This window comes from Zonotrichia leucophrys, chromosome 3 (assembly GCF_028769735.1).
Source record: "Zonotrichia leucophrys gambelii isolate GWCS_2022_RI chromosome 3, RI_Zleu_2.0, whole genome shotgun sequence".
Classification (NCBI taxonomy): domain Eukaryota; kingdom Metazoa; phylum Chordata; class Aves; order Passeriformes; family Passerellidae; genus Zonotrichia; species Zonotrichia leucophrys.
In genome coordinates, this window is record NC_088172.1 from 72735769 (window position 1) to 72749511 (window position 13743).

Consider the following 13743-nt stretch of genomic DNA (forward strand, 5'->3'; position numbering starts at 1 on the left):
TATGAGCAAGCACCTCCCTCTCTGCTCCAACCTTCCCACCTTTGTGGGTGCGTTGTCCGATCTTTTTCATCGTTGTTTTGCTTTGTCACACACACTGTTCTACAAATGAAATACTGAGTGATACTAGATTGTGATAGATCATCTCTGTGCTGCACCCCTGAACTGCACACTGTTGCCCTGATTGGTAAATAATTTATTGTTTTGCATTCTTTTATGGAGAAGGAGAAAGTTGATAGACTTGGTTTGTCCAGTGTCATTGGTGAGGTGGCACTTTCACCCTCCAATCCACTATCACTTTTGGAAATCTATAAATGTTGAAGTCAGAAAATAAACTTCCCTTTTTTCATCTTGAGAACGTGTCGTGTTGTTTCATGTCCTACAGTGACAGCACACAGGAGCTGAGACAGTCCCCAAACTGCAGACAGGTAATTCAGTGCCCAAGCAAGTTTCCCCCAGCTTATAGCAAGAAAGGGCAGTTGGTGTGGCATGTTAATTAAAAGGATACACCAAACTAAAATCACTACTGTCTGATGTATTTTATTCATTCTTCCAAAATTACTATAAAACTACTGGTTTTTTTTTCTTGTTTGTTTATGCCTCATTAAGTTACTTCCAGTTGCCCCTGGTGATGTGTATTTATTTTCTTAAACGACAGAGTGGAGTGGTTTTCTTTTAATGACAGAACAGTACACAGTTTTCTTACTGTATGAAATAAAGAATGTTATCACATATAAAATACCATACAAACATATAGCAACTATTTATGGCCTAGACCATTATTAGACAGACAGTGAACCTATTAGTATGGAAAAAAATGCAGTGATGTACATCAAGTACTTATTTTCTGTATTTTGTAAGAATTATTATGAAAATATTATCAAGTTTGGAAAAACGCTAATCACTTTTTTTTAGAATTTAAAAAGTTCAATAGTAATAAAATGGTTATAAAAATAGTAATATAATTCGAGTAATAATAATTTGGACAGTTTGGATTAGGACAATATGAGACAATAGAAACAAAGAGTTATGGACATCCGGGTACCTTTTTCTGGGCAATATAAGCCCAAAAAGGACACACGTTAACAGAGGATTAACCCTTAAAACCAATAGCCTGTTGCATATTCATACATCTTATACATGATGCATAAATTCCATTCAAATACAGGATTCTGTCTGGTCAGTGTCAACTTCTTCCTCTGAATCCTGATGGCGTCTTCAGGGCTGAGCGAAGCAGGAAGAAGTTCATTTCTTCTGATAATGGCGCAATAAATTCTCTTTCTCTGAAAGATTCAGGTGTCCTGTGGCTGCTACCTCGGTGTGAGTCCTCTCTTTAAAAAGAGTATCTTACATAGCATAGTTTCTATTTTAACATTATGTTATAACCTAAAACTATATTTAACACACTACTTAAAAAAATTATACAGCATAACTTTCTAACATAACACATATAATATTAATTTTAAAATTTGGGAAAAGCCAATCATAAAATACACATTTTTCACATCAAGTATGTTCCAGCCCACTCATGAGAGAATTTTCTTTTAGTATATATAACTGTCCTTTAAAAAAATCTCTTATTTACTGATATAAAGTTTTAACAGATTTTATAATACCAAAGAACTTCCAGAAGCTTCAAGCAGCGTTAACACTAAGTTATTTCACTAACAAAACCCCACTTTCAGACCCAAATCAGCTTCAGCAACGTTATTTTCAGTGAGCACCACAGTGACCTCCTCAGACACCAAGCCGCACTGATTTACGAGCATATTTCTGTAGGCAAAACGCCGGGCTGATTTGGAAGCGAGCACACCGCGCGAGTTTTATCCCGACAGGTGACAACTCGCCCGCACACGAGCGCGCACCGAACCTGTCCCGGCCCCGCCTCGCGGGCCGCCGGTGGCGCCTGCGCAGGCGCACTGCGCTCGGGCCGGCCGCGCGACCGCTTCACTGACGTCAAAACACTCCGCGACGGCGGCCGCGGTTACTGCGGAGCGGCTCTCGGTGTGTGTCCCTCCGATCCTGGTGTCCCGCCCGTCCCGGACCCACTGGCGGTGAGAGCCCTGCGGCGGGGCCGCCCCTCCCCCGCGGGGTGCCCGGGGCACGGCCGGGGGCGGCACCCGCACGTGGCCGCGGTTGCGGCGCGGCCCCAGCCCGGCCCTGCCCGCGGCGGCTCTCGGGGCGCTGTGGCGGGCACGGGAGGGAAGGAAGGAAGCAGGGAAAGGGATGTCTCCGGCGTCCTGGGGGGATGAATGCTGTATTTGCTAATCGCAGTACTGCTGTCCTCAGCGGACGTAACTTCAAGGCACTTCTCGGTTCTGCGTGCGGGAGAAACCAGTTCAAGTTTGGCGCGGGGGGAGCACGGAGCGACTCCCTGTGCTTTCTAGTAATTGTGCCTTGGTAACCATTAGTAACCAAGTGATGCAATATCGCTCAGCTCACATGGGCTTCATCTCAGCCTGCTGACCAGATTTTTTATTGCTTTCCTAGATCTTCTTGGACATCCATCAAATTTCACTTTTGAATCATGGAGGGAGAACAGATTATGGAGGGACAGCCACAGGTATTACAAGAAATGTTTTATGTGCAGTATGTTACATGTGTAAAAGGAGAATTTATCTTTGCTAACCATGTGTTATTTTACAGGTTCCGGAAAATCCTCATTCCGAATACGGCCTCACTGAAAATGTAGAGGTAACAAAGATTTTGTTGCAGTGGAAGTCACATTTGTGGTTAGGGGAAAGAAGTTGACTCCTGAGTTTAACTTCAGCAAATGTAATATTCTCAATGGAGTTAAGCAATACCTGTCCCTGGTGGAAATAGCTGTAAATATATTTTCTGTTGTGCTACTTCCATTGTTCTAAATGGTACTGAAGTAGATAATGAGCCTTTTAATGAGTTGGGGTTTTTTTTGAAGTATCTTATGATTATTATCTGTTCGGTTGCTGTCTGTGAGAGATACAGATATATATTGTGGCACAAAAAAAGCCACCCACACTAGGCTCAACCTATGATGACTAGACTGGGAGAATCACTTCCTAACTCTGTGGCATTTATTTACTCTTCTTATCAAAGAAAAACTTTCAGCCTCCCTTTATTATAAGTTCCTACTCTGTGCTCAGCTTTTGCAGAAACTATTTTAAAACATCTTCTGGGACTCATCTCTCTGGTAACTGCTTGTGTCTATGCCTCAGCTTCCATGGTTCCTGCAGGACCATAACACACCGGTCCCGTGCCAGTAGATTCATGTACATTGCACTGAAAACATTTAGTTTACTGGCAGTGGGAGGGTATCACTCTTCAACTACAGTTGATGGTGTAAGGTGATGCAGCACTTTTTGATCAGAAAGTACCTGGAGGCATTTTGTATGTATTTTCTTTAAAGTGTCCATCTATACTTGAGTAGAGCACAGTCACAAAGTACTTGACTTTAGCAGAGTCCCCTTTGTCAGGCTTCACCTGAATTCCATGTGCTTTTACCATTTTGTGTTAGAAGCACATGTGTACAGGAACCATCTAACTGAGACTCTTGTTGATATTCCTGTCTTAGTGGTGTAGAGTTCAAATCAGTGAATTTGAACTGAAATTAAAAAAAAAAAAAGCAGAAATAAATATTACTGGGATTGGATGTCTTCTCTTGTAGAAAACTTACAACTTCTTAACATTGTTTCCCCAAAACATAGGAATTTAACAAAAGGTTCCTCTGGATTAGGTTTTTTTGCAAGTAAAAATACGCACTTAATATTCTTAAATGATGTAAAGAAGTTATTGCCATCAAATTGCAGAGATGGGTACTTTGCACACACACTTCAAAGTAGATGTGGCTGCTATTACCAATGTTCATTCATGTTTTTGGGTTTTTTTTTTACTTCAGAGGATAGTAGAAAATGAGAAACTAAATGCTGAGAAAACATCAAAGCAGAAGGTGGATCTTCAGTCGTTACCCACACGTGCCTACTTGGATCAGACAGTTGTACCTATCTTGCTACAGGGACTTGCTGTTCTTGCAAAAGAGAGGTAAGATGCTTCTGGGTTCCTTCTGTTCCTAGGAAATGCAGGTCTCAAACTCAGGCAGTGCAGCACCTTTCAGGCCTCCCACACCAAATATGGTATTGCTCTTTGTAAGGTCCTCATTATAACAGGTTTATGAACCCATGAATTGCTGTGATTGACCATGCAGGGTGGGTTCCTCACTTCGGCACACATGGCATGACAGGAGTCATTGAATTAATGATCTCCAAATGAGGTACACTACTGTGAAAGTTTTAGAGGGAAAAATGGGAGAGGTTTTGTTATTAATTTAATAATGTAATTCACTTTAGAGAAGCAAGACAAGAGGATGTTCTAGTTCTGAAGATTTTAGTTCTGTGGAATTATAAAATGTTCTGCTTGACATTTAAGAGAAGGAAAGACAAATCAGGCATGACATGCATCTTTGTCAGAGATTAAGATACTTTCTAAAGGGTGTGGCTGAGCCTGCACTGTAAACACAGTCTGCTTCTGTAAGAAGCAGACTGATGGTTTATCCTCTGAGTAAAGATTATGCTGCTGAGGTGCCCCAGCTCTCTTTGCCAGTCAGTGTAGACAGGTATCCTTCAATAACAGCAAACATTTCTTCATCTTAACAAAACATCTCTTGGTGTATCCTCACTAGTGGCAAATCGTACTTTGTGAGCCATCTCTCAAACTGAAATAATACAATCAAAAGCTGATATAGATGACCATAATTGCATCATGGCACCTACACTCAGAAGAACCATCAAGAGTGTATGAACTTCAAAAGGAGTTGAGAATTTAAACTGCAGTGTACAGACAGCTAATTAAGCAAAATTAGGCACATAGGAAGGTCCACCCATGTGCACATCTGAGGGATGTGCAGATCTTCAGCTGATATCTGTGGGAGTTCTGCTGCAGACTCAAATGTAAAACACAGCCCAAGGTTAATACTCCACCCTTACACTCTGAATACCTGTGTGACAGGCAAACTTGTTCCTCCCTTTCCCTTTTTCTTTTCCTTCCCTTTGCCTTGCCTTGTCTTGCCTTGCCTTTTTTCTGTCTTCATTATGGGGACTCATCACAGAAGTGAAATTGGATCATTGATAGGAGGGGTTAGGAAACACACAGGTAGTATGAACCTACCAGGGCAAACTGTCTGTTCAGCTGAGCATAGTAAACCCTCAGGAGTGAGAAAGCTGAACTCTCAGCTCTGCTGTACAATCCACTGCTTAAAATTGAACAGGAAAATAACTAGTGGATGCTGAGTTATTTTTCAAAGGAATATAGAAATGTTCAGGGAACAGCCCAGTACATCTGATAATCATGCCTGGAACTCAGTAGAAATTACCATCCAGGATAATGAGCATATGGATAAATGACATATCTGGGAGGAGGTCAACACAATTTTTGTTAGGTCTTTTAAGTGTATTGGAGTTTATTGAAGGAGTCAGTAAGCATACATAAAGAGGAATGCAGATGATGCAGTCTGTTTAAATTTCCAAAAAGATTTTCACATTGTTGTTCACTAACAGCTTTTAAAATTAGTTAGTTGCTGTTGGGATTAAAGGAAATGCCTTTATATGTATGAGGAACTGATAGGAAGATATGAGATAAAGGGTAGAAATAAATGTTGAATTTTCACAGTGAAATGAGCTCAACACTAGAATCATGGAAAAGATCACTTACAACAATTTGAAGAAGTGGCGGACAGAAGTTGTTAATGAGACTGAGTTTTATAGAATAGATTTTAAGTTGATTAATTGTAAATAATTGCACAGGAACTTCATAACACTGTGAAGACTGGCATGAAAAAATTTAAACTGACAGAAAGTGACATTGAATCCAAATAAACAAAGTTGTGGACCTCAGAGGGTAATGAAAAACTCCACTGACAAAATGTTAGATTCTGAGCTGAAAATTACCCTTGTGGAAAAATGATGTTAAACTGTTACATATCTATGTCAATAGACTGCTTTAATCAAAAATAAATTCTGAATGGTAGCACTTAGAAATTGAAGGGGTAAAACCAACCTAAAATTAAAGGGGTAAAAACAAGCATAATGTCACTATTTAAATGAAAAAGTGATGTTCTTACATTTTTAATGCTATGTATAATTTCCCTGTATTCTGGTAGAATGTGAAAAAGTGAGAGTGACAAGGTGGTCATAAGTATGGAATACTATCTCTATATTGAATGACTGACTAGATGATATCTAAAAAAGAGGCTTCTGTGGATGAACATACTGGGAGCCTGTTAAATCACAACAGCACAGAGATGACTGATTAGGGTGGACTGTTTATTATCTCTTCTGATTCAGTAATCAAATTAAATTAAGCAGGCAGCAAATTCATTAACAAACAAAGGGCTGATCCTTCACAGGGCACATAATTAAGCTATTTTTTTTGCTCTCAGTTGAGGACATTAACATTTTATTCGGGCTCAAGAGGCAACTGGTCAAAGCTGTAGAGGAATCCACCCCAGACTATTAAGGGTACTAGCTCAGGAATTGGTACATGCTTGGATGCCAAAAGGATAGTCCCGAGAAGTGTCTCTGCATATTTTTGTTGTTGTTGTTGTTTTTGTGCTCTTTATAGGCAGACTTGCTCACTGCCAAACCTTAGGTTTGACCTGCTGTGGAATAAGCATGTCATTTATTCTGTGGACAGAATCCAAATTAGCAGGATTCACATGGTATAGCTGGAGGAGTTCTTTTTAAAAAAACTACAGACTTAAGTCCAGTGATCAGAAGTGTTTATTATTGACTACTTGCAAGTTACAGCACTTCCCAAACTTGAAGATTTGTTGTGTTTGTTTCAGTTGCCAGAAACCATGAAAACAACTCTTAATACACTAAGCTACCCAATAACCACTTGGAAAAAAAAAAAGAAAAAAAGCAGAGATTCAGCTTTACTTTAAATAGGATGAGTAAAGAAAGAGGCAAATGCATGTCATATCCAATGATGTACATATAGTATTTATGCTTACAGACTGTGGTTTTAGGTATGTCAGTTCTGTTCTAGCAATTTAGTAACATTGAACTCACAGTGACTAAGACCCCTTTTTAAAAACTTTCTCATTAGACATAAACTGGAAATTTACAGAGTCACTCTAGGTAGTTGGTCATCCCTAAATCAATGCTTAGAAGTGTTTGGGAGGAGCTGTGTTGCTTTTAAGGGAAGGTGATTGGTTCTTCAGCTACCTAATTCCATATAATAACAAATAATTACTTTTGATTTACTTTTTTTATTTGCAGACCACCCAATCCCATTGAATTTCTAGCAGCATATCTTTTAAAAAACAAGTCACAATTTGAGGACCGAAATTAACTCCATAAAAATGAGGACAGTTGGGCTGCTAGACTGAAATGCTCATTTGCCGCAATTTGTTTTCTGCTGTAAAAATCCTTTAGCCACGTTGTTGTCTTTCTTAACTGCACAATTGCTTTATCTTTTGAGTTTATTTAATAAAGAACACTTTACATTTAATTGTTCTCTTGTTTTAAACTGGCTATTAAGAGATTTTGAAAATAAAATACTGAAACTCCACTACTGGATGAAAGTCTGAATAATTCCATCGCATGGCTGATAATTTATATAACTTAATTGGGTTTTATATAGCACCCTCCAGTGCAACATGCCTAAACAGAGAGCAAACAAGAGCAGAACAATTAAAATTTATTTATTAATTAGAGAGGAGAGAACTTGCTTCAGAACACCAGGAAATGGGTTTAGTTAAAACAAACAGTGAGATCCAGCAGCTGAACAGATCACCTAGAGACAGAATCCAGTGTCTCACATAGGTACATTAATGAGGTGTGCTGTTCAGCATTTGTCATTGCTCTCCTAGGACTGGATTCAGCTGAAACACAGAATGAATTTGGAAGTGACATATAAGAGTTCTGTAATTCAGGTCTCTGTACTGCTACCCTTAGTTGAATTGTCTAAAAACTTGCAGGGACTGAGGTCTTGCTGTTAGTCTTAGTAGGAAGGTTCTCACTATTTTACATACATCTTATTTTCTTAAAACAGAAACATTGAATTAGTGCAGTCTAAGAGCAGTAAGAGGGGGGAACAAAAATTGAAAGAAGCCTGCAAACCCCAAATCAAGTGTAAAAGCTGTCTTTGGGAAAATGTACCAAAATTTGGAAGGAGATTACTAATTCTACTGCATTGTGGTGAACACAGTCTCCATCAAACAGTGACACTAAAAAGATACTGAAAGGATTTTAACAACAGTGTTTTGACTTTCTGGAATGACTAATAACATTTAAGTGAAGACAAGGAAGCATCATAAGGACTTGGTACTGCTATTTTTATTGCTAAAATGGTATTCCAACATTTCATAAGAAACAACTTTGCAAGACTGTAAGAACTGTTAAATGCAAAGGGAATCTATGCTGCTCCCCAGCTTCTCTGTTAAGAATTTGTGTAAGACCAAACAAAAAGAAGCAGTTTCACTTTTAATCCTCCCCAGACAGAGCAATTTTCTTAGATTTTTGTACCTGAATTCAGAATACAATCAGATTTCTTACCTGACAGAAATATCTGTCAAGCAGCTGCACAGAACTTGAAACACTCTGGCTTTCTGCACAGCTCTTGCATCAACCTGGAATCTCAAAGCATCAGTCCCAGTACCAAGGGAAGCTGTCCCTGCCAGCAGTGTGCCATCCACTCAGCTGCTGGTGTCACTGGTACATGGTGTCATCTGCTATTATTTTCCCATCTAGGCTAGAGATTTAATTCAAGAGAATGAAAAAGCCATGTTCACATAGTGGGAGTGTTAGAAGATTTACTACAGCAGCTTTTCTGGGCAGCCTCTTCTAAGAAATAAATTGTAATGTGACTAGCAGCAGTGAACTTACCACTCTAAAAATTAAATCTTAGTGATTACTGTGAAAGCATGACAAGTCAATAAGATAAACACAACCATTTTCCTTTACTTGTTAAGTTGGCTTCACCCATTGAGAGCTTCTGCACAGAAGATACTCTGTAACAGGAATAAGTAGCAAGTTAATACCTGTATTATCTAGTCTCAGTTACAAAAGTAATGATAAAGTCCAAATTTTAAAAGCATTTACTTGTTTTAAACTCTTCACTACAAAACAATGAAAATTCTGTGAAGAGACGTGACAGATGCTTGCTATCCCAATTTAATCTAGAAAGTGGTACTGTTTTTCCACAGGAAATAACAGTTCTGAAAGCTTCAAGATAAATTGTATTAAATTTTGAAATACAAATACATGTAGAGTAAAAGCTTGAAGAAGTACTTAAAAATAGCAACTTTAGATGTATGACAGGCCACTGCTAAGTATCTGAAAGCCATTATATCTTTTTTTTTAAATTATTTTTTAGTGCTAACTACCCCAGGTAACCAAGTGTATGCTCCAAATGGCAGTAAAATTGAGTGGAAAATAAAATGGAATACCTAGTTTACTTGACAACATGCCTTTCAAGATTACTATTTTAGATCTCCAGTATCCAGAAGTCACTATTCAGTAACTGTGAAAGTATTATATATGTGTCATATGTAGTATTTTGAAGTGTGTCTTTTTAACTGCTTCTACTGAGAACATTGTCATTTACCTGGAGGAGAACAATGACAGAAGAAAGGATTTCCCACTAAAAGCAATTCTGATCAAAGGATTCTACATCCTTCTATTCTGAAGCCAGTTACCACCTAAAATTACAGTTTGACTTGCCAAATCCTTTTTTTGGTTTTTTTTGCTCCTCTGATTTATCAAGGACTTTCTCCAAAATCAGTACATGTCTTTGAGCAATCCATTTTATTTTCTGAGGCACTGTCACCATTGTAAAAGCAGTTTGATCAAAGGAACTTTTCTCTCCCCATCAGACTTTCTGGAAATAAAAGACCTGCTTTCAAACATATGAAAAATCTGAAAAATTCTGAAAGATACAAGCAGTTGAAACCTGTAGGTTGGAAAGGAAACATGAGAAAAATTCCTATGCCTACCACGCTTCATAGAGTGGAGGTTTTGATATATTCTTATCATTGTACTAATTACATAACAAATTATTCTTAGCCAAGCCTTAGCTTGTGTTCCCTATGCCATTTCATAGTCAGGATTCATTTCAAGAGTGACTATATAGCCTAGATCACAGAAATACAGAATGCCAGCTGTTATAGAAAGAGACATTTTACCATGATGAAAAGTCTATCAGCACCATTTCTGCCAGTGTTCCCATTCAAATACAGTTTTGTGCAAGGATTTCAAATGTAAATGTACCATGAATAATTTTGGGGCAGTTTACATCAGTGCTAGTGCAGCACTGACTAGGAAAATGTCACATTCCCATTCCAAATGTGCTTTTAGCTCTCTTCTAGAAGTTTGCTTTGCAATAGTGTGTAACAGACCCGTTTTCCAAAAGGAGCATAAATTGATGAAAGACTGCTGGGTGGTTGAGCAGTATTTACAAGATGGGTAATTACCCACTGATATAATTTCAGATGCTCTTATGTTGCACAGGAAGTGGAGAGATTTCCCTTGTAAGGACTGTGAAGCTGGGGGTGAGGTGGGGGTGTCTGCTTTTAACAGCAGAAGGAAGGACTGGTAGGAACAGCAGGTTCCTCAGATGCAGAACAACAGTTTGTAAATAGAAAAACCTCAAGTAACAGTGAACAGCTTCCTGAGAAGGGAGGGGACAGGAAAAGGGCATTGTGAAAAACACCATAGGAAAGAACCACATGCAAGAGGACAATGGGAGCAAAAACCAAGAGAGCAACAGACCATGAAAGCTGGGCCAGCTGAAATCCTCCCATCCCAGCTGCTCACAGGGTGTTACTGGAGGAAAACCCTGCATGCTAAGGACACTTGCCAGTGCCTTCACCCTCTTTTCCAGGTAAGGAAGAACCTGCCAACAGACACACATGTGCAGCAGAGGTCCGTGCTTTATGGGTGTGCAAACCTGGGGGATTGTCCATGCATCGTATCAGAGAAAAATGATTGGAATAACAGCTTGGAACTGTTAAGTTACTGTTCCAATACAGTCCTGTTACTGTTCCCCATACAAACAGTGCTTGGAAGAACTGTAGATGAAGAAGGAGCATCTCCCAAACTAACCCATTTCCACTGAAAGCTCAGCCTAGTTTCTCAGTTTTTGGCTAGAACATTTTGATACTTTGTGTCCTGAGCACCAGGAAGCCCAGCACTGCCATCGGTGGGATGGACAGTTCTCTGTGGAAAGGGACCCACAAGGATAAAGTCCAACTCCTGGCTCTGCACAGGACACCCAAGACTCACACCATGTGCCTGACTGTTTTCCAAACAGTTTTTGAAGAGCTGAGTGCTTTTGTGTTTCTGCCTCTTCCATGTACAGGTGGTGCAGAGGGAGCACATCACCGCTCCTTACACAAAGAGCTGATGATCAGGAGAGGACAGTTACCAACAGGAACCCACAAATCACTAAACACTGCTCAATGGTATGAGGACCACTTATGATAGGGTACAAATTAATACCCAAATGTCACCCTTAGCAGTGGAACTGGCAGAAATTCCTTTTGTAGTGTTCTGGCTGACAAGCTCTGTCAGGAGCAAGCAAAAACTGGAGGATGTTCTTCAGCTTCCGTGGGCTCTGGTCTGACAGTGCCAATTGATAACAGAGAAGGGCAGAGAATCACCTGGCTGTCACAGTGCCTGTGGCACACCTCAGTTTAAGGATTGGCAAAAAGAAAGCCTGTGCTTTCTGTGACCTCCAACACTGAGCTGTAATGTTCCTCTGCATTCTGTGGGGATGCTGTGTTCATGTTACACCCAGTAAAAACTTCATCCTAATCTAGGAGAGGTAAAACTACACACAAGGAAAGAAAGGGCCGTGAGGAAAGCAAGGGAGAAGGAAGCTTAAAAAAGAGGCATAAGGAGAAAAGGAATCCAGCCTGTTATACAGCGACAAGAAGAAATATATTTAAGAAATTTTAAAAGGCAAGCTGAAGAGGAAAAAACCACTAATAAAGAAAGGTAGTATACCCAGAAGAAAATACTTGGAAAATGTTTTTACTTACTAAACCACCTGGTTTACTACTCAGAAGTTCTTATATTTTAATTTAATTGAAAGGAAATGCTTAGAGAAAATGAAAGCTTTTCCTCTAAGTGATAGAAAATAATAGCAGATAATTAAAAATTATATTTTATAATGAAATGTTCCTCCTAACAGCCTCTTCTAACTGTTGGTGATGGACTGTGGGACAATGGTGTATCAAATAACTTGAATATACCCTGATGTTACCCATTTTTAAAATATATAATCACAACATGTACTTTTCTCCATGCAGTAAACTTTATCCTCTGCTGCATTTGTTAACTTTATTGAAGGATTAGTTCATTGAAGGATCACTGCAGAAACCAGTCTTACTACTGAAGTTTATGTAAATGATTTCAGAGGTACAAAAGGGTATCAATATAGTTAATGGTCAGTATAACTACCGATATGGTTTTATGTTAAAACAGTCGGGCAGGGTATTTTTTCCGGTCTATGCAGCAATTATAATCTGCATTAACCTTTTTGAAGCCACTGTTTGTAAAATAACAATAGAATAATGTGAGGATCTGTAGAGCAGTGAAGGCTTCATAAAACATTAGACATTTGCTGGGATAATCGGGGCCCATTTCCTCATGGCTACCTATTAGAAATATTATTAATGGGAGACCCCAGTCCTTACTGCCCCTCAGGTGCACTGGCAAGGCAGTGTCATGGGTGCAGAGGTGGATCCTCACTGATAGAATGCCTTTGTCCCTACACTTCGTTTTACTGTAAAAAAAATCAAAACCAAGCAAAACCAAGCTAACAAAACCAAAACAGTCCCCCAAACCTCCGTATTTCGCACACATTAATAACCGCCTGGAGGTTTTTTCGAAGAACTAGATGACAAAGGGGGAGGAGGAGAGCGTGTTCGCTGGCCGGGCCCACCCGTGCTCTCCCTCACAAAGGCCCAGTCAGCCTTCAAGGCCTCAATGGCCGCAGCCCCTCATCTCCGCGATGGTTTCCTCTCTGCGTCTCTCGCGTCAGCGGCTCGGATTGCTTTTTCCCTTCCCCCTTTGTACCGGCCCTTCTCCCCTTTTCACTTCTGCCTCGTTAGCTATTTTGAGCCACGCTTGATGTCTCCATGGCAGCGATCCATTCACCAGATAATAAAAAAAAATAAAAATTGAAGGGGTGGGGAAGTATTAAGCTGAGAAGAAGCGGAGACTTCCACACAGCTACACTCCCACGGCCCTCGCTCCGTGCCACGCTGCCGCGGGCGTCACGGCACAGGCAGGGAGGCGCAGAAAAGGCTCCTAGTTCGGAAACACGGAGGCCCAGCGCAGCAAAATCCACGCTTCCAAAGATGCCTTTGGGAACCGGTGCTCCGTCCCTGGAGCCCTCGGCATCCCAGCTGCTGCCGGGGCCGTGCGGGGCGCAGGGGGCGGCGGGGGCAGCGCGGCCCGGAGCGCTCCCGGGGGTCTCCCGGCCCCCCCGCCCCGCTCCCCTCACCTGACCCGCGCCCGGAATCTGCCCCGCCACCACGGAGACACGGCCCGGCCAATCAGCGCGCACGGCACCCATCACCACGGCAACGCGCCGGCCAATCCGCGGCGGGCTCCCCCGCCTGGCCCCGCCCTCCACCCCCTCCCTCGCGGGGCGGTGCTACACTTGTCAAAGGAGTGGGCGGAGCCGGCGGAGGGCGAGTGACCAATCACGGTGAGGCTTTTGCTTTGGTGCCCAATGGGGGCGCGGCGCCCGCGCGGTCCTTAGTCC

At 41.0% G+C, this 13743-nt stretch overlaps 1 protein-coding gene across 2 annotated transcripts; it reads left to right on the top strand.

Annotated features, from left to right (window-relative positions):
* Positions 1-1915: 1915 nt before the first annotated feature.
* DPY30 (dpy-30 histone methyltransferase complex regulatory subunit) lies at positions 1916-7539 on the top strand. 2 transcript variants are annotated; one of them, XM_064707012.1, is made up of 5 exons: positions 1916-2051; positions 2488-2560; positions 2644-2691; positions 3872-4014; positions 7248-7539. In XM_064707012.1, the coding sequence occupies exons 2-5, from the start codon at positions 2525-2527 to the stop codon at positions 7318-7320; spliced, it is 300 nt and encodes a 99-aa protein (XP_064563082.1). In that variant the 5' UTR covers positions 1916-2051; positions 2488-2524; the 3' UTR covers positions 7321-7539. The 2 variants fall into 2 exon arrangements, with proteins under 2 accessions (XP_064563082.1, XP_064563083.1); XM_064707013.1 differs by having other exon boundaries at positions 1952-2001.
* Positions 7540-13743: the final 6204 nt, after the last annotated feature.